Source organism: Lissotriton vulgaris, chromosome 10 (assembly GCF_964263255.1).
Source record: "Lissotriton vulgaris chromosome 10, aLisVul1.2, whole genome shotgun sequence".
NCBI classification, from domain to species: domain Eukaryota; kingdom Metazoa; phylum Chordata; class Amphibia; order Caudata; family Salamandridae; genus Lissotriton; species Lissotriton vulgaris.
In genome coordinates, this window is record NC_141698.1 from 316,551,357 (window position 1) to 316,575,646 (window position 24,290).

General features: G+C 44.7%; 1 protein-coding gene across 1 annotated transcript in view; it reads right to left on the bottom strand.

The window, feature by feature from the left end:
• OBSCN (obscurin, cytoskeletal calmodulin and titin-interacting RhoGEF) overlaps window positions 1-24,290 on the bottom strand; it is a 1,012,031-nt gene that overhangs the window by 932,833 nt on the left and 54,908 nt on the right. Inside the window, exon 3 of the mRNA XM_086941076.1 lies at window positions 12,708-12,968. Coding sequence (XP_086797202.1) covers window positions 12,708-12,968 — 261 coding nt within the window. The remainder of the gene's footprint in view (window positions 1-12,707; window positions 12,969-24,290) is intronic.

Sequence of the window (24,290 nt, forward strand, 5' to 3'; positions counted from 1 at the left end):
AACGAAGGTCTAGACAAAATATGTTTGATTGTGTGCGAATGTGGGAGAAAGCGGTGCGTGAACGAATGAAACGTGAGGTTGCCTTGGCGGACAAAGAGCAGCGCAAGGCTGCTCGAGATAAGGCTTTACAGCTTGAGGAAAAGGAGGCTCAGGAAAAGAGAGAGAGGGAGGAACGGGAACGTAAATTGCAAACGACTGGTCAATTCCCTATTCGTCGACCGCTTTATCCTGTCCTTAATAATGAAATTGATGATTTTTCGTTACTAGATCGATCGCCGCCTCCGTACGTTCCACCTACGGCTCCGACTGTGGACTCGGACGATGACGGACAGGATAAGTCGGGAAAAGGGAGCAAGTCCAGTGTCAGGTTATCTGCGGAAAGAGCCGCGGATTTGCGTAGTTGGGCCCGTAAATTGAATACAAATTTTGTAACTGTGTCCGACATTATTGCCGAGAGGGGTAACTGGACAGAGCAAGAATTGATGTGTTTTTTGTCTACTCTGGCTGATGAAGTTGTTACCGCATTTCGTAAATATTCGGATACATTAGAACCTAAGGCTGTATCGGTTCATCATGACAACCTAGATAAAGGATATTTGTTCTTGCAGATGTTGATACATTTTTCAAGCAACTGATCCAGCTGCGGGATGAGACTTCCAGATTGCGGGACGAGCGGAAAAAGAATAAGGAGTCCGGGCCGGAGTCCACTGGGAAGTCTAAGGAGTGCTCTCTCCGGGGTTCAGATAAGAGTTCTAAAATGCATGTTATGCCTATGCGTGAAGCTGCGCCTTTGTATGTTCCACCTAAAGGGGATGGTACAGACGATGATAAAACATCGAAGGATGCGAAGGGGTATTTTATATATAATTGGGTGTATACGCCCTGGAATAGAGCAGATGTTATGGCGTTGAAAAATTCTTTGCCTGACCTTCATAAAAATCCGGCAGCATTCTATGAAGAGGTGGAAGGGGCTATTTCGTCCTGTGTGATGACTCTTGTCGATATAGATTTGTTTTTTGGGTTAATTCTTCCGCCTGATATGTGGAGATTAATTCGTAAAAATAATGATGAAACAATACTTGGGGGGACGTGGAAAGAAATAAATGAAGCGGACTTAGAAAGGAAACCAGCATGTAAGCCATGTCAGCTGATTCTAAACCTCCCGGCGGCTATTTTGATTAAATTAAAAACGCTCGTTCCTTCTAAAAAGATCGATTGGACCATGTTAGCTTCATGTAAGCAAAAATTAGATGAAACGGTTTCAGATTTCTTTACACGCTTCGAAGAGGCGTTTCACGATTACAGTGGTCAATCGTTAACAGACGATACGGGTAGGCATTTGTTTGTAGATAAGTATGTGGCTAATCTCCTACCGGAGATTGCAAAACGATTAAAATCAAGTGAAAGTTCCTGGGCCACGGCGACCCCTGCGTCTTTGTTAACTATGGCTCAGTACTATGAGCGGCAGGAGTTGGAGGCTAAAGAAAGTGTTGATAAAAAAGCGAAAGAATTGAAAACGAAGGTAATGTTGGCACAGGTTCGTGGAACACAGAATAGAGGGAATGATAGAGGTAGACGAGGTGGAGGAAATACGTCGTATGGTCGTACGGATATAGCGGAGGATCAATGTGCCTATTGTAAAGAGTTTGGGCATTGGGCTGAAGATTGTCCGGTACTTCGTGAACAACGTAGCCAGCGTGGTCGAGGAGGTGGTAGGTCGAGGGGCAGTTATACGGGGGCGAGAGGTGGCGGAGGTGATCGCGGAAGGGCTGAAGAGAGGGGCCGTGGCCAGGATGAACGAAACGCTTTTGATAGACGAAATCAATATCAGATATCGGAGGGTGAGAATGTGGAGCATCAGGATTATGTGCATGCATAGGATTGCGTAGGATGGGGTACGGAATCAGTTGAAGTGCCGGTAGATCAGAAAGGTCCATATGTATCAGCGGGCATTTTGGGTTCTACTGATCAATTTTTAGTCGACACAGGAGCTACTCGTAGCGCTTTGTCAAAAAACTTGGTTCCGAGGGCTCCCCTGTCTGGTGAAATGATAACATGTGTAGGGGTTGATGGCACACCCTCCCCTAGCCCATTGTCAAAACCCCTTGCACTTTGTCTTGACAAATTTTTCAGTTTTGGTCAATTTTTGTTATCTCCCCATACACCAGATAACATCCTGGGCATTGACTTGCTTAAATACTTTCGAGCAACGATACGCTGCGCTCCCGAGGGAGTGCGGGTTATTTTGAATGATAATTTCCCTGAATTGGACAGGTTCTGCACTATACAAGACACTGCAGCTTTGGCCTCTCTCCCGCACACGTTATGGGCGACCTCAGATACGGATGTGGGAGAGATGCGCATTCCACCTATTCGAATTACTGTAAAGGAGGGAGTCTCTCTGCCATGTGTGCCACAGTATAAGATTTCCAGGGAAGGTGAAATTGCCCTGACACACATTGTCCAAGATTTGATAACTGCAGGAGTGGTGGAGGAGGTTCCGTACAATGTTTGCAACAGCCCTATTCTCCCGATCCTTAAGAAAGATACTGACGACAAAGTCTATCGTTTTATTATTGATTTGAGAGAAATTAACAAAATTGTCATTCCTCAATACCCGGTGGTGTCTGACATCACGACTTTGCTTACACTGGTACCACCAACGGCAACAACATTTAGTGTTATAGATTTGAAAAATGCGTTCTTTTCTATCCCTGTCCACCCTGATAGCAGATATTTGTTTGGCTTCACGTTAAATAATAAATCGTATAGATGTTGTCGTGTTCCTCAAGGTTACACTGAGAGCCCTAGTATCTACAGCCAGGCCTTAAAAAGACAGCTTGATTCTTTTGAGTTACAGTCTGGGGTTGTCCTTATCCAGTACGTCGATGACCTTTTGCTCGCTGCAGACTCTTATGTACAATGTGAGGAGAGTACAATTGCTTTGCTTTCCTTTTTGGCACAGAACAATCATAAGGTTTCCAAGAAAAAGCTTCAATACTGTAGACCCAAGGTGACCTACCTCGGTCATCTTTTGTCTAAGGAGGGGCGTGCATTAACATCAGATCGAATTCAGGCGATTTTAGACACGCCAATTCCCCGCACTCAGAGAGATGTACGCGCCTTTATAGGACTAACGTCCTTTTGTAGACAGTGGATTATGGGGTTTTCGCACATTATGAAACCTTTGTTAGCGTTACTTTCCAAAACTACACCAATGCTCCTTGAATGGACAGATGAATGTCAAAATGCCTTTGACCAATTGAGACAAGCCCTTTGCTCTGCACCCGTGTTAGGTACACCAGATTATACAAAGATTTTCACGTTGTACGTGCACGAGAAAGATGGGTGCGCGTTATCAGTGTTAGTGCGAGCACACGGGGACAAACAAAGGCCATGCGCATACTTCTCGGCGGTTCTTGACCCTGTAGCACGAGGGTTACCTGGGTGTTTTCGAGCAGTTGCAGCAACAGCGGTAGCCATACGACAGAGTGAGGGAATAGTGTTATCGCACAAACTGTTGGTGTTAGTTCCCCATGCAGTAGATGCCCTGTTAAATCAAACAAAGACCCAATACCTCACCAGTGCACGTTTAACAGGATATGAGCTCACACTTCTGGCGCCACATATCACACTGAAAAGATGCGCTACCCTGAACCCTGCCACTTTATTGCCCTATCCGGTTGAGGAGGGTCAGGAAGAAAAACATCATAATTGTGTTTTCCTGACCGAGGAACAGACAAAGGGTCGTGTCGACTTACAGGATACGCCACTTCCAGATGTGGATGGGGAACTGTGGGTTGATGGATCGTGTTTGAGGCTGCCAGATGGTACGACTTCCGCAGCCTACGCGATCACGACACTTAAGACAGTGGTAGAAACAGCTAGAATACCACAGAAATCGGCTCAAGCAGCAGAGCTGATAGCCTTGACAAGAGCCTGCGAATTGAGTGCTGGCCTATGTGTGAACATATACACAGACAGCCGGTACGCCTTCGGAGTAGCGCATGACTTCGGGCTACTCTGGAGAGAGCGTGGGTTTTTGACTTCTCATGGAGTACACATTATGCACGGAGAACTAGTGCGTGATCTCCTAAACGCGTTGCTTTGTCCAAAGAAAGTAGCGATAATTAAATGTAGTGCCCATAAAAAGATCATTGATAAAGTGGGTCAAGGAAATGCTTTTGCGGACAGCATAGCGAGACAAACGGCTATGTCTCGAACTGACTCCCCCATGTACGTGACACAATCACAGGCTGAGCGATGGTATGATGCTAGAGCAGAGATACTAGATATTCAGAAATCAGCTACTGAATCAGAACTTGCGGTATGGGCAGCAGAAGGGGTGCTAGATGATGAAGGTTGTTGGAGAAGCAAGGACATGGAGAGATGGAAATTGCCTGCAGCTTACTTGCAAGCGATGGTCCAGATGACACATGGGTTGGCGCACGTGGGGGCTCTTGCAATCACTTGATTGTTAACACGAGTTTGGGAGCATCCCGAGATTGCCAATACTGCCAAGAGAGTAGTGCAGACCTGCCTGATATGTTTGCAGCACAATCCTGCAAAGGGGGCCCATACTCCGAAAGAAGGGTTCGTTCCACCTTCTGCACCATTCGAGGTACTCCAAATGGATTATATCCAGCTTGAGCGTTGCAACAACCTTAAGTATGTCTTAGTGGTGGTATGTGCTTTTAGCAAATGGGTTGAGGCTTTCCCCACAAAAGACAATACAGCTTTGACAACAGCTAAGGTGTTGCTCAAGGAGTACTTCCCTCGATTTGGAATTTGCAAATTTTTGTGGAGCGATAATGGGCCTCATTTTGTCGGGAAAATTGTGGAGTATGTGCTGAAGGGCTTGGGGATTCAGCAGAAGTTTCATGCTGTGTTCCACCCTCAGTCGGCAGGTCTTGTCGAGCGGTACAATGCTACATTGAAACTAAAACTGGCTAAGATTGTAGCATCTACGTCATTGAAGTGGCCGGATGCTTTACCGCTAGCATTGCTCTCTCTCAGATCAGTGCCCCACTCTCGAACAGGCCTCACACCGTATGAGGTGGTGTTTGGCAGGCCTATGAATATCTGGGGAGTGCCTAAGCCGCGATTGATACATGATGTGCCTTGTATAATGATGAACGATTATTTGGCACGATTAACAAATGATTTGCTTTCTATTCATCAACAGGTTCGAGAAGCGCTCCCTGACAATTCTACTGGAGAGGGCCACAATCTTCACCCTGGTGACTTTGTAATGGTGAAGTCGTTTGAGAGGGCGAACAGCTTGGAACCGATGGGCGTGGCCCCGAGCAGGTCCTCCTGGCTACTCGAACAGCTGTACGAGTGACCAACAGAAAGCGGTGGGTGCACTCAACCCACTGCCGTCGTGTTTCTCCTGATCTGGTGAATCCTGCTGTGCTGACCGACTACAAGGAGATTCTGGAGAAAGAAAAGAGCCCAGCTGTGACATCGGCCGAAGTTGAGGGAGCCTTCCCGGACCATACTGTTTCTGGACGAGAGCGCTACAATCTGCGGCCACGATAAGAAGATTTTTTTTGGTTTTCGAGACTGGTTGGTTACCGCTCTGTGGTTTGTGAAACGGAAGCCGGGAATCTCAAGGGGGGGGGATCAGTTCTGCCAAGAGTAGCGACACCCGTCTTGACCCCGGAGAAGAAAACAACGGCTACCTCGGAGCTCAGCACCGTATTTTTCTTTTTTAGGCATATACATATGTACATTTGAGACTTTGCGAACTTTTTGAATTATTTGAGACATTAAGAACTCCTTAAACTATGGCGTCTTCTGCATCACGAGACAAAAGAATACTTGGTGCCATCCTTTTCGTCTTGACAATTGTGGTAATAGCAGTGATAGCTTGGGTAGTTGAACTTGTGGTGCCTGCACGTGAACACTTGCTGCCGACAACCCCGGCTCCATCTGAACATTTTCACTTCACCTTGCCCTACCATGAAGAACGGCACCAACAGACTTATTTGAACAATAGTTTTATTCAGATCCTGCATCATACGCATAACATGACAAATACGTCCAATTGCTGGGTGTGTGGGATGTTGCCTGGTCATCAGAAGAAAGGGGGCACTCCACTCATTCCACTCCCGTTTTCACATAATGGATCTTGCAATGCATGGTACACTCTTCTATTCACTTTGCGATGGCCAACGAAAGGGGGGGTGCTTTTCCGTTTGAATAAAATTTGCTACCATGACCGGGATGGGTATCCACGAGCTGAGGGTACTCGATTTGAATGGGAGGAATACCGCCCGATAATGCATCTGCCCCACGTGTTTACAGCAACCAAAGGAACATCAATGTATCCAGTTCACATGTTATTAATGTTATTGCCACTAAAGCTGATTTGTGCATACGCAATAAAGGTACAATCCCGGTGGGGAAAAGTGAATGTAACACTACACTTACATTTGACAGCCCGAATGGCATATCGTTTGTAGCATCTCGCAATACTTATTTTATTTGTGGAACGAAGGGTTATCATCAGCTCCTGTTGGGATGGTTAGGCACTTGTTATGTATCCTTTGTATTGCCCCCTGTATTCATCGCCCCACCAATGTATCATAATGAGTATGTCCTTTATCATGATTTCGTGTTGAATCGTGTTAAATGTACTGTTGTTTTGGATGATATCGATCAGACTGATACTGCTTTACAACAATATGTGGACTTTAATTTGGGACTGTTCTCTTTTGTGGGGGCTGCTTTGAATAGTCGGAAAATACGACGATTGGCCCGTGTTGTTGAGGCTGTAGCCAATGATACTGCTATTGCGCTAGGAAATGTTACTGAAGAACTTCAGATTTCTAGGATTGTTACGCTCCAGAACAGAATGGTTCTAGATGTGGTTCTAGCTGACCGTGGGGGGGGGGCATGTAGAATCATCGGAAGTAGCTGCTGTGTATACGTACCTGATAATTCGCCATCCTTTTACGATGCCATTTCTAAATTGCACAAAATAGCAGCTGAAATACACCCGGACAATGGAACTTGGACTCTTTCAGGATGGTTCTGGTCAATGCTTACCACTTGGGGTTGGAAACTGCTAATGATTTTATGTATCATTGTTGGGATATTGTTTTTGGTATGTTTATGTATACAATGTGGCCCAGCTTTATGTTCCATGTGTTTATCGGCTTGCATACCATCAAGACGAGCTCTTGCTCACAACAAAATGATGCTTCATAAAGAAGTAGCCCAAATAATGTTAATTGATATTGAAGATGAACACCCTGATTATGTTCACTATGAGGTAGCTTCAGCTAAACGCTAAAAGGGTCGTCTGTCGTAATTTGACAATGGCCGAGTTAGCGCTTAGCTGTGCTACACGTTTTCCCTCTTAACTTGACTATACTTGGAAACGCCATCTTGTATGTTACGGCGGCCATCTTAGATCATGAGCGGCCTCGTGGCCAGCGTGCCCTTTAGTCCGTTGTCCGTAACACTGACCACTCGAGTTTGCCCAGCAACAGGCTATTTTTAGTAACGGTCAAGCCGGTACATGCGCAGTCCCAACTGACCAGTCACCCCTCAGGAATGTGCCGCCAAACTGACCAGTGGGGTTGTAACCCCTCCCATGAGCTGGCTGTGGTCCAAAAATGACCATATATGTACATAACGCTCTGTAACTCTGTACCGCCTATCTTTTTATTACCTGTAAATTGTATAAAAGAATGGGTCACACCGATGTTCGGTGTGATACTTCTTGCATTACCGAAGGGTGCTGTAGGAATGTACCACCACCCCATGGGGTCTTAATAAACTTGTTCTTTGTACTTTTCAGTTTCCGTGCCAACAGTTCTTTCAGTGTAAGTGGGTTATCTATGGAACATGTAGGCCTTGGGAACCCGATACTACACTCTGATGGCGTGGATGTTTGCGGGAGCGTTTCGGGTGTCTGAGTTGCTGGGGTCGAGGGCTGGTACTGGGGTGCGGTGGTCGGAGGTGATTTTTGATGGCGAGGAGTTGCGCCTGTGGTTGCGAAAGTCCAAGACAGACCAGAGGAGTGTGGGCAGGTGGGTGTCGTTGGGGAAGGAAGCCGGAGGGAGGTGTGCCCGGTACGGTGGGGGTTGAGATGGCGGGCGGCTGGATCGGCGGAGGGGGTGGTCTTTCACCACACTGACGGGAGAGGGGCGACAGGATCGCAGCTGTTGGCGGTGTTGCGGAGAAAGTTGGTCCTGCTGGGGGTGGATGGGAGCAAATATGGCATGCACTCCTTCCGTATTGGCGCAGCGTCAGAGGCGCATAGTCGGGGTGGGGGCGAGGGGACATCATGCACTTGGAGAGGTGGTCCTCTGACTGTTACAAGCGATACGTGTGAAGCGAGGGTACCCAGCAATAGCGCGGTTGTTTTAGTGGCATGTTTATTGACTCTTGTTTTCTTTTCAGGTTCTGTGGCTGGGCCCCTCGCCCGTGACATGGCAGTGTGGATAGTGGGCCACTCATTCGTAAAGCGGGCTCAGGTGCAAGCACAGGACAGTTACTTTGGGAAAAATTTAAGATTTAATCCTACTGTTTTTACGGTTCAGTGGTTTGGGAACGGGGGTATGCGCTGGAAGGAGTTGGTTAACAGGCTGTTGGTAGCGGGTAGGTGCCCTGATGTGTTGGTTCTCCATTTGGGGGAGAATGATATGGTTCGAGAAACGGGGTTGGTTTTGATGAGGGCCATGAAGAGGGATTTGGAAGCAATCAGGAGGAAGTGGTCAGGGTATACCATCGTCTGGACTGAGTTTGTCCAGCAGAGGGTTTGGAGAGGGGCGTTGAAGCCCCAGGCGGTGGATAAAGCCAGGCAGAAGATTAATTTAGAAATGGTTCACTTCTGCAGGCACTTGGGGTTTTTGCGGGTCCGGCACCGGGACATTCGGTACGACGCGCCGGAATTGTACAAGGGTGGCAGGGTTCACCTTTCCCGCCTGGGCCTGGACCTTTATCTGCTAGAATTACAGGAGGTTTTGTCCAGGCTGTTGGGCGTGCGTTAGGAGTGAAGGGCCGAGGGGGGAAGGCATCAGGGCACCTGTTTTGGGGGCCGGGGGAGGGTTGGGGGGCAGGAAGAGGAGGAGGCGGTGTAAGCACCTACCCGTCCGCCTTTTCCCTGGTGGCGGAGTTGTTTTTGCAGTTGGCCAAGTTGGGCTGGAGTTTGGTAGTTTATCGTTAAGTTTGGGGAGTTGGTGAACTGGAGCGGGGAAAGGTAAAGAGGTTTGGAAGTTTACATTAGAGGGTCGTTAGTTACAGTAGCAGGAAGGCAAATAGGATTGTAGGTCTTGGGAGGGTAGGAGTTCTAATGTTAGGTGATAAGATTGTGTATTATTAATGTATTGCAAGTAATGTATTGTATGTTGCAGGGTGGGGTTTTTTATAATGTGGGGATCGTAGAGGTGGGGGGGGGGAAATGCCAAGGGGTTAGGTAATTTGATGTTTAGAGAGGTTTTAGTTTTGTAAGGCAAATTGCCAGTTTTAATAAAGTGTGATGCGCACCTGTTTCAATAAAGCGGCTGTTTACACACACCAAAAATGGGTGTTGGTGAGGCTTGCCCCACTTCCCTCCCTCCCAAATCAAGGGATTTTCAATTCATTTTAAAGCTCAGTTCGCATGCACTCTTCACTGTACTGGCAGGCAAACCTGCCCCGAGCACCCCCCAAGCCCAGAGTCACCCCAACCAGAAATGTGTGTAGCACCAATGCCTGCCTATATGCTTGAGTCACATACCTACCTTAGGCACAATGATGCAGGAGTGCAGGAGTCAGACTCTTTTACCTACCATCTGCTTTTTGTCGTAAATTTTCTGTTTTCTGTGCTCTCATTTAATGAGGACAAGCACCAAGGTAGCTGTTTTTGGAGCGCATGTGCAGGATGTGTGTGCGTCCTTAAACAGATCCAAACAATTAAAACAGGCAGCAATTGAAAGATACTATGGGACCACCGCATACGTCGCACCACAACTTCCGAAGACCAAGAACAGACTCCCAGGTGCTAAAACCGGCCTCCGCATGTCAAAACCAGCCTCCAGGAGCTCTCGCCTCCCGGGGGATTGCCCGCTTGCCCGGATGGCCAGTCTGGCCATGGCAAGGAATTCCACACTGAAGTGCTATTGCATGAAACTACAAGCTTATTTATGCACGCCGTTTCCGGGGTCTGCCTTGCCTCGTGCTGAGGCAGCCAATGAGCTATTTACACCCCGGGTCCCTGGCAGAGCGTTGACGAACCTACCATCCTGCTTCATCTGCAGTCACAACAAGCAGCTCCTGTTAACTTGAGGTTATCCCTGGCTAGGAGCTTCCTTTCCAAAATCACCATCAGTAAAAAAACTCAGATCACAAAAATGATCCTGGGGTGAGAAACAGAAAAAAATATTGCCAGGCAAAGGGGCAGGGTTAAGGAAAGGTCTTTCCCTCTCTAATTTACCTCGCATCTGGAGTCACTACAGAGAACAGTGATGTTTGCAAAATGAAACCTTTTGAGCTAAATTCTTTCCACGACATTTTTATAGGTGGTGTGTGTTTCAGAAGGGTGGAGGCGTGCTGTACAGATGCACACCATCCAGGTTCACTTGTAATCTTTTTGGTATTTTTTTTTTTTTGCAGAAACAAGGCTTCAGGGATAAACTTTCAGACGTGATGACCCAGACATGACTGCACATCACACCAAACAGACTGTGCTGAAATGGACTATAGACGACATCCATAGTAGATACTGTACTGCTGTTGTCACACAAGGGTGTTCTTCAGAAGGTTTGATAATATGGAAGGGATTGTGTTCATAGGCTGGGCTTATGTTTTCAAATGTTCAAGCATACCTAAACCCATAAAAACATACGCACCAAGTCCAAAATGCGTTTTTATACAAGCATGTCATGAATAATTGACCTGCTCATTTCCTGAAGGCATGTTTTCAGCCTCGGAAAGTGTGCCACACGCACGCCTGCATGTAGACTAACAACGACCCTATGTGCTTTGGTTTGGTACAGCTTATGTACTCCGATTGTTACAATTTTTGGAACTGGATTAATTACATTGTATTGGTGTTTATTATAGGATTGAAACATGATTACATTACTTCCACCAAATATAAGAGTTTGGTTAATTTGCGCTTTTTATAAACGATCGAAGTCCTGGATCGATTACTATCAGTCAGCCGGCAAATTTAAATTCTTGATTTGTACACATCTTTATAACAGGGTGTGTGGTACTTCCACACTTTTAGGTGAACAACTGACCATAGATGTAAACTCTTGTTTACTGGGAACACATCTCATGAACAACAATGGTGCATTTTCAAAACGTAAGCTAGCAAAAATCTTACTTCCAGTAAAAACAAATGGAAACATCTGCTCAGCTGCAATTTTTCTCTTTATAATCCCATTAAGGGTGCATTAACTTTTTTGGCAAATAGAGGTCCCTTTACAACTCTACAGAAACACCTAGTAACAGCCTGTGGCACTGCACCCTTTCCTTACTTAGTGGAACTTCTTTTATTACTTATGGTACTGCTGGGATATTTTTCGACAAAAAAAACACAAAACCAACAAACATTGGGGCAGATTTACAATAAACAAATGCAGCGCAATGCAGCAAGTAATTTTTCTGCGCCATGTTGCGTTAGTTTTAAAGCACAGGGATGCAACATATTTACAACAATATGTTGCATCTCTGTGCTTCCCCCAGCGCTGGCGCACAAACTGCTGTCATGTGCCGACGTAGGCATCCTTGCACCATGGTGCAAGAATGCCTGCATCACAGGGATGGTTGTTTATGTGCAGGAAGGGTTCCCTACCTGCACATAAACAATCAGAAATGGTGTTTTCCAAATTCTACGTGTTACTAAATTAGCACACAGAACTTATAAAACATCATTTATTTAAATGATTGTTTATGTGCAGGAAGGGACACCTTCCTGCACATAAACAATCATTAGAGATTATTTCCTCTTTCTATGTGTGCTGCAATGCACACATAGAAAACAACAAGGAGAAATAAATACATTTCTCCTTGTTGCACCTCCCTACGCATTTCCAGATTTACAATTCCTTGTAAATCTGGAAATATGTTTGGTTCCCTGGGTAGTGCCTGGGAACACCTACAGCAACACCCTTGGACGCCCCTTTCACACAAAGTGCTGCGAGTAAATGGGACGTATTTACAAGGGCAGGAAAAGCAATGCAGTGTGGCTTTTCCTGTCCTTGTAAATATGGGGCATAAAAATGTGCTGCCAGAGCGTCACAAAAAGTGACGCACTTGCAGTGTAAAGGGCTTGTAAATCTGCCCCATTAAATTTTGCAGCGCAAGTAGCTCAAACTTTCATTAATGCACGATCTATTGCTTTGCAAATGCTTGTGTAAATATGCCCTTAACTTTTTAAATGTAGGCATAATTTACAAATGGCAGTCACTTGGTGGCTCTCACCCCCATTTAATGAGTGTTGATTAACACTGATTAACAACTTCAGAAAAGGCGGTCAAATCTTGTATGTCTGTCTGTTTGTGAATATGAATGTGAAGTCTAACTATATTCAAAGCAGCAGCAGGTAGAGAAGACAGAAGCAAGGTCCACACTTGGGCCAAATAGGAATGTTTTGGGAACTTGTGCCAGGTCTCCTTGGGTAACCATGACTGCAACTCATATATATCACAGGGCTCTATCCATTTTCAAGAGATATTCAAATAAAATGGAAATGCACTACTTACTAGACACAGTGAACTGGGTGGAGGTTCGGCATTCATCCGCCACAAAGGCGATCTCCCCAGCATCATCACATTGGCACTCCCGAATGATCATGGTGTGCTGCTTCCCAGATGACGTGATACTTATGCGCCCGCCGGGTTGCACGTCCTGGCCGTTTTTAAGCCAGCGCATATGTTGGCAGTCGTTGTCCAGCTCCACGCAAAAGATAGCAGTGTCATTTATGGGGACAGCAGTCTTTCTGGGCAGTTTCTTTATTATGTTACCTGTAGCATAAAAAAAAGGGATTGTGCAACCATTTTAGAATTACCTTTATCTAATCAATAGGATCTCAAATTGAGAGATTGTCTTAAGAAAGAATCGTTGAATACATTCATGTAACTTTCAAATGTTTTATCATGCATTTTCATTTAATTGTGATAAAGAAATATTCCTGGAGACCTTATGGCTTACGGGGGTATGAATATGACTGGTTTGTAGTGTTATCTTTTTACATGTTTGCAACTATAAGGTGTCTTCGCAAAGCTTTCTCCTTCTGTAAGCTGAATTTCGACCTTGAAAAAGTCAAATGCTACCCAAGCTAAGGTTTTTTAAAATTATTTTTATGTTTATTTAGAATGTGTTTCCCAAGCTGTGGGTCATGACCCACTGGTAGGTCCACAGCTGATGTGAAATCTTTATGTTTTGTATTTATCTTAACTCCTCTTCTTCAAAGAAAGAGGTCAGATGCCAGGCTATGGGCCCGATTACAGGTTTGGTGGTCCATAGAACTGCCAAACTTACGGTGGAGGTGCGGTGGCAGTCGTGGACTGCCGCACCAGTGGTCCGACTGCTGTATTACTAGTATGGTGGTTGGATCGCTGCAATCGCCAGGGATCAGCAATGCCTGGTGGTGGCATGGCAGTCTGAGGGCCACAGTATGTTGGTGGTGCTGATGCAGTACAGCCAAGCATATTATGAGTTTTCTCATATCTACCCTTTTCATGGCGGTAAGACTGACATGGAAAAGGTGCCCGTGAGTAGACTCAGGGGCCCCCTGTTCCCTCAGGGACATGGGATGCATGCAGGGTTCACATGGTATGCCCCCCCCTCTGCATGCAGCCCCTTTCATGTGCAACATAGACTTTACAGTCCATGCCGTGCAGGAACGGGCTTTGGTGCTCTCATTAGAGTGTCTTTTTTTAAAGGCACCGCTGTGCAAACACCAAAGAACCGCCTGTCAGACCACGAGATAACTCATAATCTGGCAGCTGGTGGCAGTGAGGTTTGGCAGTGTGGGAGCGGAGCAGTAGCGCCGTGCGCCGCTACCACACCGCCAAACTCATAATTAGGCTCTGGGTCCGCTGACAAATTGCTGCTCATTCTACTAACACGGGGATTGGTACTTTTCTTTCTCTGAGTGCAATGTGAGAGGAGTTTTTTAAAGTAAAATATGTGACAATATTGTTGGGGTGCAGGGAGTGTGAAAGGAAAGACTGTAGGATGTTTTTTTTGCAACACACAACTACATTTAAATACCTGTAAATGAAATGTACACATATTTCAGAATATATCAGCAGTTAGAAAAGCAGAAATTAACACTTTTCTGTAAATCTGAAGTGTGATGGAAACAATTCTTGCAAGTATATCCAAGCAAGACTCCGGGTAAATCTTCGTCTTTTTGCTGCTGCTTTTTAAGTCAAAAAGTAATTTCAACACAGAATGTGCTAATTAAAGTGATTGCCCTGGGGGATGGGGTCCCCAGGGCTTTTTAAAGCTTAGGGAGGGAGCTGCGCTTCCCCTCTCCTCTTAAATATACCCAGCCCAGGTAATAAGGTCCACAGGGGTCTAAATGGGCTGGAGAGGGGGGCCCTACTGGTGCCTCACCCAATATGTACATTGTAAAATGGAGGCCGTCATTTTTTTTGTTGTGATCCTGCGGGATTGTGGCAAAATGTGCTGCCTTTTTCAAATTTTGGCCCCAGAGGGGGGTTCTCTAGATCCGCTTAATGGGGCATATTGGGCAAGGCATCCCTACCGTTTTCCCTTGTATTATTTTTTTTTTTAGTTCAGGCCAGGGGACAAAATCTCTGATTCCTTTAATAGCTGCCAGCAAAATTTTTCTCACATTGCTGGCAGCTAATCAGAGCCCTTGCACCCTCAGAAGTCTGACTCCAGCATGAGAGAACTGGCCCAAGGGGAAATAAGCTCCCTGGGCTAATCAGAATTCTTTATTTTTAAATTGGTGCTCACGCAAGACTCTCGATAAACCTTTGCTGACCCAATCGTCCAACAACAAAAAAAAATTAAACCTTCATTTCTCAAAAACTATTGAACGATTTACACCAAATCACAAAAAGCACACTATGCACCACGATGTAGCTTCCTGACAAATTTAGGGGCATATTATCAACCACCACAATATTTATCGCTAAATAAGCTTAGCGAAATTTTTTTTTATCGCCGCGCATTGCTGGATTTTATCACAGAGATAACATGCTATTAGCAACATTTATCTCCAATGCAATAAAATTTCCAGTGATAGCGGCGAAAGGCGTGAATATCGCTGGAAATCCAGTGATATTCAGGCATTATCACTAATTGGGTCTTAACCTGAATATCCACCTCCCATTGGATAGACAAGCTAAGAAGTGGTCTGAGCAGGCGTTAGTTTTTTGTATTATTCAAATTTTTTCATTGCTACGCCTGCGTTGATTATAGCGATAACGATGTTAGCGACTGCTTTCAGTCGCTAACAGGTTGGCTACGCCCACTTTGCATGTCATTAGCAATAAATATCGCCAACATGCAAAGCGGGCCCAAAACCGCTCGCTATCGCCTACAAGCTGTGGCTAACTGCTGTTAGCCACAGCTTGCTAATAGGGCAACAAAATTATCGACGCTTTGCGGCCGAAAACGGCCGCTAAAGCGGCGATAATCTCATACCGCCCGCCTTGATAATATGCCGCTTAGTGTACTTAATTTCAACAGTTTTTGCTGTAGTGCTTCTTAAGGAAGTCTATGGAAAAATACATGGGGATTTTGCATTTTGGCATCCTCTTTTCATGGCCCCCCGCTTTGACGGATCAGCCTGAAACTTTTTAGGAAGGAACTGATGTGAATTTGCTTTTTTGGGGGAAAATTTCGTGAATATTTGTCAATCGGTGCAAAAGTTATCAGCAAAGCAAAAACATCTTGTTTATGGAAAAGTAAATCTAACTATAGCTATTCAGTGGTTTATATATGTCCCCTATGCTGAGAACCTGCATATGCGAAGAAATTGTAGTGAAACAACACAAATAGAGCACGCACATCGAGATTTAGAACAAAGATTCTCAGCAAAGGGGTACAATATGAAAGTGCTAAAGGAAGCTAAAATCAAAGCAAACCTGAAAGAGAGGGATAAGCTACTTTTTAGGTCTTGCCTAGCCACGTAGCGCATGCGCTGCTCGACTTAGCGGGATCTATTGTCGTCGATTTGTGTTCGGAAGGGGGCCAGGAGCTGTGCACGTGACGCGCCGGGACAGGAGATGTGCACGCGTATAGATTGCGGGCACGGCGTGCTTACGTAAGCTGTTGTCTCTTTTGTAACTTTCCTATTCGTGATTTACTTTGCTCCCGCTTCACGTCTGTGTTTACTTTGTTCCCGCCTCCCTCCTGCAGCAGTTTGTGCTGTCTTTCTTCCCGCCCCCTCCCGTTGTCCATATTCCATTTTCTCTTGCCCTCGCTTCCCTCCCTGACAGCCCCTTCCCTCCGGGTCAGGCACAGGCCAGAGTATATATACACTGAGGTCCCAGGTGGGAGAGAGCCTGCTGCATGTCTCAGCAGAGCCCTCCTTGCTGTCAGTCGGTTCTATGACAGATGAAGGGTTAGAAATGTGCCTGGCTGTGCGCAGGAGTTAGGCTAGTGGTTTACTCTTACAAGGACAGGACTGCTGCAACCACACAGTTTATCACGCCCTTCAGCGGCCTACTTCAGAGGGTGTGCCCACCACATACTGCTAGTAATAATGCATTATTGGGACCCGGCTGGGGAGGGAGTGGGGGCAGGCAGGCATGTCGGAATGGTTATTGTTCAGGAACCCAGCTATATTGCCTGAGACTAAGAGGCTGGACGCAGGTCTTCATTTTATCACCGGGGATCAAATTGCGCTTGATGTCACTTCCGGTACACCTGGCATCTTAATGAATTGACCTCAGTGCACACACACAGAGGAGAGGGACGTAATCTCCCCAGCTCCCTTTAGTGTTCAGTGCTTACAAGTAGTTAACTAGCAATGTACGGCAAATAAATGTAATCAATGTACGGTGAATGTGACATTGTGTAACTAATGTAACTGTTGCTCACATAAAGCGCTGTATAAAACTGCTAAACAACGATGCGCGCACTCTCCATTACATGGGCCTTAGTGAACGTTAAACGAAATCATACCCAACAATATTCTAGGGGACGAAGCTGCCATGTGCGGCGCTGTCTCAGCGTATGCTAGGAACTGGCATGGAAAGGACTGGCAAGCAGTCAGTGTGTGAGGCATGAGTCACATACAATAGGACTGGTGTACGTATTTCTTGCAGAGAAAGTGGTATTTCAGCATTAACGTGGGAAAGGGATTATAAATACCACAAGAATACAACTCAACACTTTGTGCGTTATCTCAGCGTATACAATGTGCAGGGCATGGTGCGTGTAAAATGAGTGGGCATTGGTGCAGGAGGAATATTTCTGTGATGGTACATATACAGTGTGTGAGCATTTGTGAGTGCATTTGGTACAGAGTGGCTAACGTAATTTGTAGCAATATGTGCATTAAAGGCGCTATATCCATATACATATGAATGCAATGCATGTGGGCAATTGTGCATGTACAATATATTGGACATGTCGAAGGTCCTATACATGGTTTTTAAAGCAGGCTCAATATTGGGGGCATGTGTGGAGAATAAAGCGTGTAAAAAGTTTGGGTAATTGTGTTTGGACACTTCGTCGGTAGTGGTGAACATGCAATATGTGAACCGTTTGACATGCCCTGCGTGGGGAAACTACTGCCCAGGCACCATTGACTTTAGTCTGATTGAATGTGGGATTGGTGGGGTACAGAGTTGCGTGTATGGAGCACTGGGGTTCGCCCAGACTCTGCTGGGCACTGCCCAGGCACGTTGTTTAAGGTGTGCTGCTCAGGAACTGGGTGTTGAATCATGCCTGAGTCCTCTGTATGGTTGGTCGTAGAGTGTGTAAATTGGGAGCGGAGGTACTGCCCAGAGACCACGTGCAAGGAGTACTGTTGCCCGGTGCCCCGTATGGGGGTGGCTCTGTTCAGGCACCATCTGCGAGTGTGTGTGTCTGGAGGTGAAAGGGATTACTGCCCCAGGGACAGTTTGCCAAGTGTGCTGCCCTTCCAGTGCACGAGATAAGCACTGGGACCGAGCAGCCGCGGTCAGTACTTTGCATCGAGTGCAACCTGCTGTTAGTTAGTGGACTAAGATTGTACCAGTCATGTGACCGCTAACAACATAGTACAGTACACTGTGATATAACGAAACTAAATCGTGCAAATATCCAACTTTCATTCTAATTTGTCACTAAATGAATAGTTGGAAATTGCTGTTACTCAGCCACAATATTGCCCCAGTGCTGGCAGAGTGAATCCTTTGTGCCTGCTTGTTGGAAGACGGCGTCCACTCCGAAGGCGTCCACTGTTAGTAAGGGGCACTCTTGTACCCTGCGCACTGTCATCCAGCTCCCTGCATCCACCATGCACCCCTGTGAGGCCGCTCCTGACAGTTTTCTGAGCCTTCCAGGCCACACATGCAGGAATGTGAACGCCTGCAGCTCACCCGGCGTGTCCCTTTGTCTCTATTAATGACCACAGGTTAAACGTGAGGCACGTAGTGGAGACATGCATGGCTGCCGCTGGGTGGAAGTGCGCACGCACCAGCTAAACAGGGACAGAGAACACGCACACGACGTCCAGAACTCCGGCCATGTCCGCTGCAAGCGCAAATGTGTGTGTAGAGCAGGCAGTTCTATGGACGACATGCTTAATTTAAAGGCCATAGCTGCACAGCGCATGGTGTGCATGCAAAAGGCCTAAAACAGTGTGCCATGTTCCCTTCCAGAAGCCTATGTGCCATCCTCACGCCCACTGGTATGTATGTGCCTTGCTTCGTTCCTAAGAACAAGCATTTGCAATGCAATAGGTCCCGCATTTACGCAAGTTTGAGCTATTGACATTGCAAATAACAATGCCTTTTTTTGTTGTTTTGCTTTTAAAAACATAAATAAAAGGCATTGTCTTTTACAATGCCAATAGCTTAAACTTGTGTAACTATGAGACCTATTGCATTGCAAATGCTTGTTACAGATAGTGTACAGGGTGACACCTAACAGGAATTACGTTTCATCACTAGATGAGGGATTACCTGGTAGTAAGCAGTCCAGAGATGAGAGTGGGTGGAACTTGGCTTATGGCAGAGGAGGTTTTACTAAATGCCACAGATGCAAGGCTGCGAATATGGAGTCAACCTTATGCAATTGCCCATACCACTAACAGATCGATCATGGAAAATCCAACAATCTTTGCACTGTAGAAGTGATCATGTGTTTTTTTTTTTTAGATGCAGTTGTCAGAAATTGTATATAGGTAGCACTATTTTGAGTGTCCACCTAAGAATACAGCAAAATATTAGAGCAATTGTGAACAGAGACCTCACATATTCAGTGGCAAGGCACATTGAGCAAGTACATGGCAGCAGTTTGGATAAACTGCAGTACTTTGCCATAGATCAGGGACCCATTCGCAGCAGAGGAGGAAACAGGGAGTGTTGTTTGAGACAGCTGAAGTCAAAACACTTACTAAGATTCAATACGATGGTTCCTGAAGGACTTAATATTGTAGAGGACCTTCACGATTACTTATAATTCAGGATTTCTATGAAAGGAACTCAGTAGTTAAGCTAGTCCATAAAACGATTTGAAGAGAAGGAGTTAATGGTATTAACTTTGAGCACAGGGCACTTTAGATGAAATAAGGTGAACCAAGAGACCAGTTAAAGGCAACAGACAGAAGACACATTGCACTTTGGGGCACTTTCCCAATATACCAACGAATATATGAAGTTTACATTTGGCACCTTTTTTGAAGTTAGGACATTGACCTATTTATTTTAGCAACGCTATATTTATCTCCAATTTATCATTGTTTTTTATAACAATAGTTTCCTGCATATTGCACTTTATTGCGTACAAATCTTCTATTTGCACTATATATGTGCATATGTTTACATTCAGATATAGGCACTTTACATATGTGTATATGTATACATTCAGATTCTGGCAGGAAGACAACAGGGTTGGTTGCAATAGGTGCAATATCTGTAGGTGCAAAAGAACTTCAGTGATTGAGGTTGCTTCTTATCTAATGGTAAGAAATGTTGTTCTTATACACTATACATTTTTGAAGATATGGCACTGGCCCAGTATGAGGAGAAGCCCATGTTTATTCACTATTAGCAGATGTAAATGCTAGAAGAGTTTATTGGCACTATGCACTTTTTCAAAAAACGAATCTAACGGGGCATTAGCAATTTAATTTTTGAGTACATGTTTACATTCTAACCCTCATAAAAAAAGATAATGCAAAAGGGTGTTACCCGAGCGAGTTGATATGTGTAACTTAATGCTTGGTGTTTTACAACTTCGATCTCCCAATGCTGCTCATAATGCTAAAAGTTCACAACGTATATATTTTTTTGTTTATGCACAGATATTTTGGTCACAAATTTGCAAAGAAACGAAGTCAGTGGACATGAGAACGTCATCATTATAAGTTTCATTTTGAATGCTTAATTAAGCTCACTGTTTGATCAAACAGTGCAATTTCAGGTCATGTATTTTAGAACAAATAATACTTTTGACGATTTGTATTTGACTTTAAAAAACATTATTGTTGGCGAGAATGTGAACATAATTGCACTGGACTTTAAGGGCTGTGATGGTATTTAATGCACAAAATGGCATCAGGCATTGTTGTGAGACAGGCCGCGGAGACGGTCAAAACAAGTCACCCCAGGCCACAAAAAATTGAAGTGAAGCCGAGCGTGTTGGGACCTGTTTATTTATTTGAAACAGGGTTGCTGAGTGGAATGTATACATATAAATCTCACTCATACAAAACCTGTGAAATTTAGCAGTTACAGTTAGCTCAACTAAGTATTACTTACGCCCCGTAATACACTGCTTTTGACGTCACATATTAAATCACTCATGACATGGTCAATGACATCACTGATGACATCACTGATGACATCTCAAATGCCATTACTGATTACATTACTGATAACATTATCCACAGTAGCACTCACATACGCACTCACACCCCTATACACAACCTCTCACGCACCCACAGCCACACCCTCACAACCACTCACATACCATTCAGAGACCCATACAAATACACACACAACCACTCAGGCATCCATTGAGCCGCTCATACACCTACTCACTCACTCATACAGCCATTCATACAATCACTCACTCACTCATACAGATACTCATACAACTAGTCACTTACCCATACAGCTACTTACCCATCCAGCTATTCACCTATGCAGCCACTCACACACCCATACAACCAGTCACATACCCACACAACCACTTACATACCCAGAGTGGTGTGCCTCGCTGGTTAGAGGCGGCAGACCCGAGAGCAGAGGACGGCCCGGGACCAGGGTTCAATTCCCGACGCGGCAGGGTCGTGGACCAGGGTCAGCGGACTTGATAATTCTCATCTCGGTGCCTACTCTAACCAGGGATCACACTCGGCAACTCTGGGCATTAGCTTGCCTCATCTCCACAAAGGCCCCCCACATACGCTGGGGATGCCTGGTTTCACCTTGGAGATATCCAGTAGGGACCATCTCACAGGGAAAGCCAGGACGGGTTCCCCAGCGGTCTACTGCGCAGAGATACTCCTTCGGGAGTCGATTCTAGCGTATTACAAACACACAATTAATGGGAATTAACATAGGAGAAACACTTTTTTTGAACTCCCCTTTTTCTCGGTTCCCACTTGATGGATCGCCCCAAAACTTTCCAGGCACAACAAGAATTACCAGGGCACTATTTTAGAAACTTTTGTGAAGATTTGTAGAATGGCACCAAAGATATTGGCAAGTCGGAAAACGTTTTTCATGGCTCTATCTATAACTACCTACTGGCGACCGCCAATAGATAATGCTATATATATATATATATATATATATATATATATATATATATATATATATATATATATATATATATATATACATTCACTGAAAAAACCCTAGGTTTTACACACGTTATAGTTAGGAAGTAGCATTTAAAAAACCTATGAAATTCACTGAAAAAACCATAGGTTTGACACATGTTATAGTTAGCTGGACATTTTACTCATATAAAACCAATGAAATTCCCCGTTATAGTTACTTCAGCTAACTATAACTCGCGCGCCCGCCATGCACTGCTGATGACTTCACATATTACATCACTCATGACATGGTCAGTGACATCACTCATGACATCACTAATGACATCTCAAATGACATCACTGATGACATCACTGATGACATCTCAAATGCCATTACTGATTACATTACTGATAACATTATCCACAGTAGCACTCACATACGCACTCACACCCCTATACACAACCTCTCACGCACCCACAGCCACACCCTCACAACCACTCACATACCATTCAGAGACCCATACAAATACACACACAACCACTCAGGCATCCATTGAGCCGCTCATACACCTACTCACTCACTCATACAGCCATTCATACAATCACTCACTCACTCATACAGATACTCATACAACTAGTCACTTACCCATACAGCTACTCACCCATCCAGCTATTCACCTATGCAGCCACTCACACACCCATACAACCAGTCACATACCCACACAACCACTTACATACCCAGAGTGGTGTGCCTCGCTGGTTAGAGGCGGCAGACCCGAGAGCAGAGGACGGCCCGGGACCAGGGTTCAATTCCCGACGCGGCAGGGTCGTGGACCAGGGTCAGCAGACTTGATAATTCTCATCTCGGTGCCTTCTCTAACCAGGGATCACACTCGGCAACTCTGGGCATTAGCTTGCCTCATCTCCACAAAGGCCCCCCACATACGCCGGGGATGCCTGGTTTCACCTTGGAGATACCCAGTAGGGACCATCTCACAGGGAAAGCCAGGACGGGTTCCCTAGCGGTCTACTGCGCAGAGATACTCCTTCGGGAGTCGATTCTAGCGCATTACAAACCCACAATTAATGGGAATTAACATAGGAGAAACACTTTTTTTGATCTCCCCTTTTTCTCGGTTCCCACTTGATGGATCGCCCCAAAACTTTCCAGGCACAACAAGAATTACCAGGGCACTATTTTAGAAACTTTTGTGAAGATTTGTAGAATGGCACCAAAGATATTGGCAAGTCGGAAAACGTTTTTCATGGCTCTATCTATAACTACCTACTGGCGACCGCCAATAGATAATGCTATATATATATATATATATATATATACATTCACTGAAAAAACCCTAGGTTTTACACACGTTATAGTTAGGAAGTAGCATTTAAAAAACCTATGAAATTCACTGAAAAAACCATAGGTTTGACACATGTTATAGTTAGCTGGACATTTTACTCATATAAAACCAATGAAATTCCCCGTTATAGTTACTTCAGCTAACTATAACTCGCGCGCCCGCCATGCACTGCTGATGACTTCACATATTACATCACTCATGACATGGTCAGTGACATCACTCGTGACATCACTAATGACATCTCAAATGACATCACTGATGACATCATCCTTGTGGAAGAATTGAGCATATAAGTGTATAAATAGCTGCTTTTTAGGTGAAAAATAGATTGTATTACTGACTGATTAAGTATATCTTGATGAGTACATGGGCTAATGAGTAATGTTTAAATATATACATATCTGTATCTGTCTCTCAGTTTCTATGTAAGTGGCTGCATGTGTTGGTGAGTAGCTATATGAGTGATACATAATGTCTATATAGGTTATTATTTGTTTCATTATTAGTTGGAGTGTCTGAATGTCTAATTGTCAATATGCTTCATTGAGAGATCTTATGTAGTGCATAGATGCATGAATGAGTGACTTACTGTTTGTATGTGTTGTAGGCAGCATATATGCTAGACTGTATAGGTGAGTGAATTTGTGTGGTGAAAGGCATATAGGTTATTATTTGTTTTTTTCTGTATGAGTGTATATATGACTGTCTAAGTGAATGAATAACTGTTTTAAAAGTGTATTTCTGAGTAAGTACATATGTTTTAAACTAGTACATATAACGTATGTGTGAATAACTCTATGGTTGAGTGTCGGTGTGTAACAGGATGATCAGGATGTATCAGTGTATAAGAACATATGATGACTGAATACATATATGAGTGACTGTATATAATATATGATTGACTGTATATATCTGTTGATGAATAAGTGGTTGTGTATATAGATCTTCGAATTACTAAATAGGTGTGTTTTAAGTGGCATTGGTATGGCTATTGTATTGAAATTGTTATTTTCTATGTT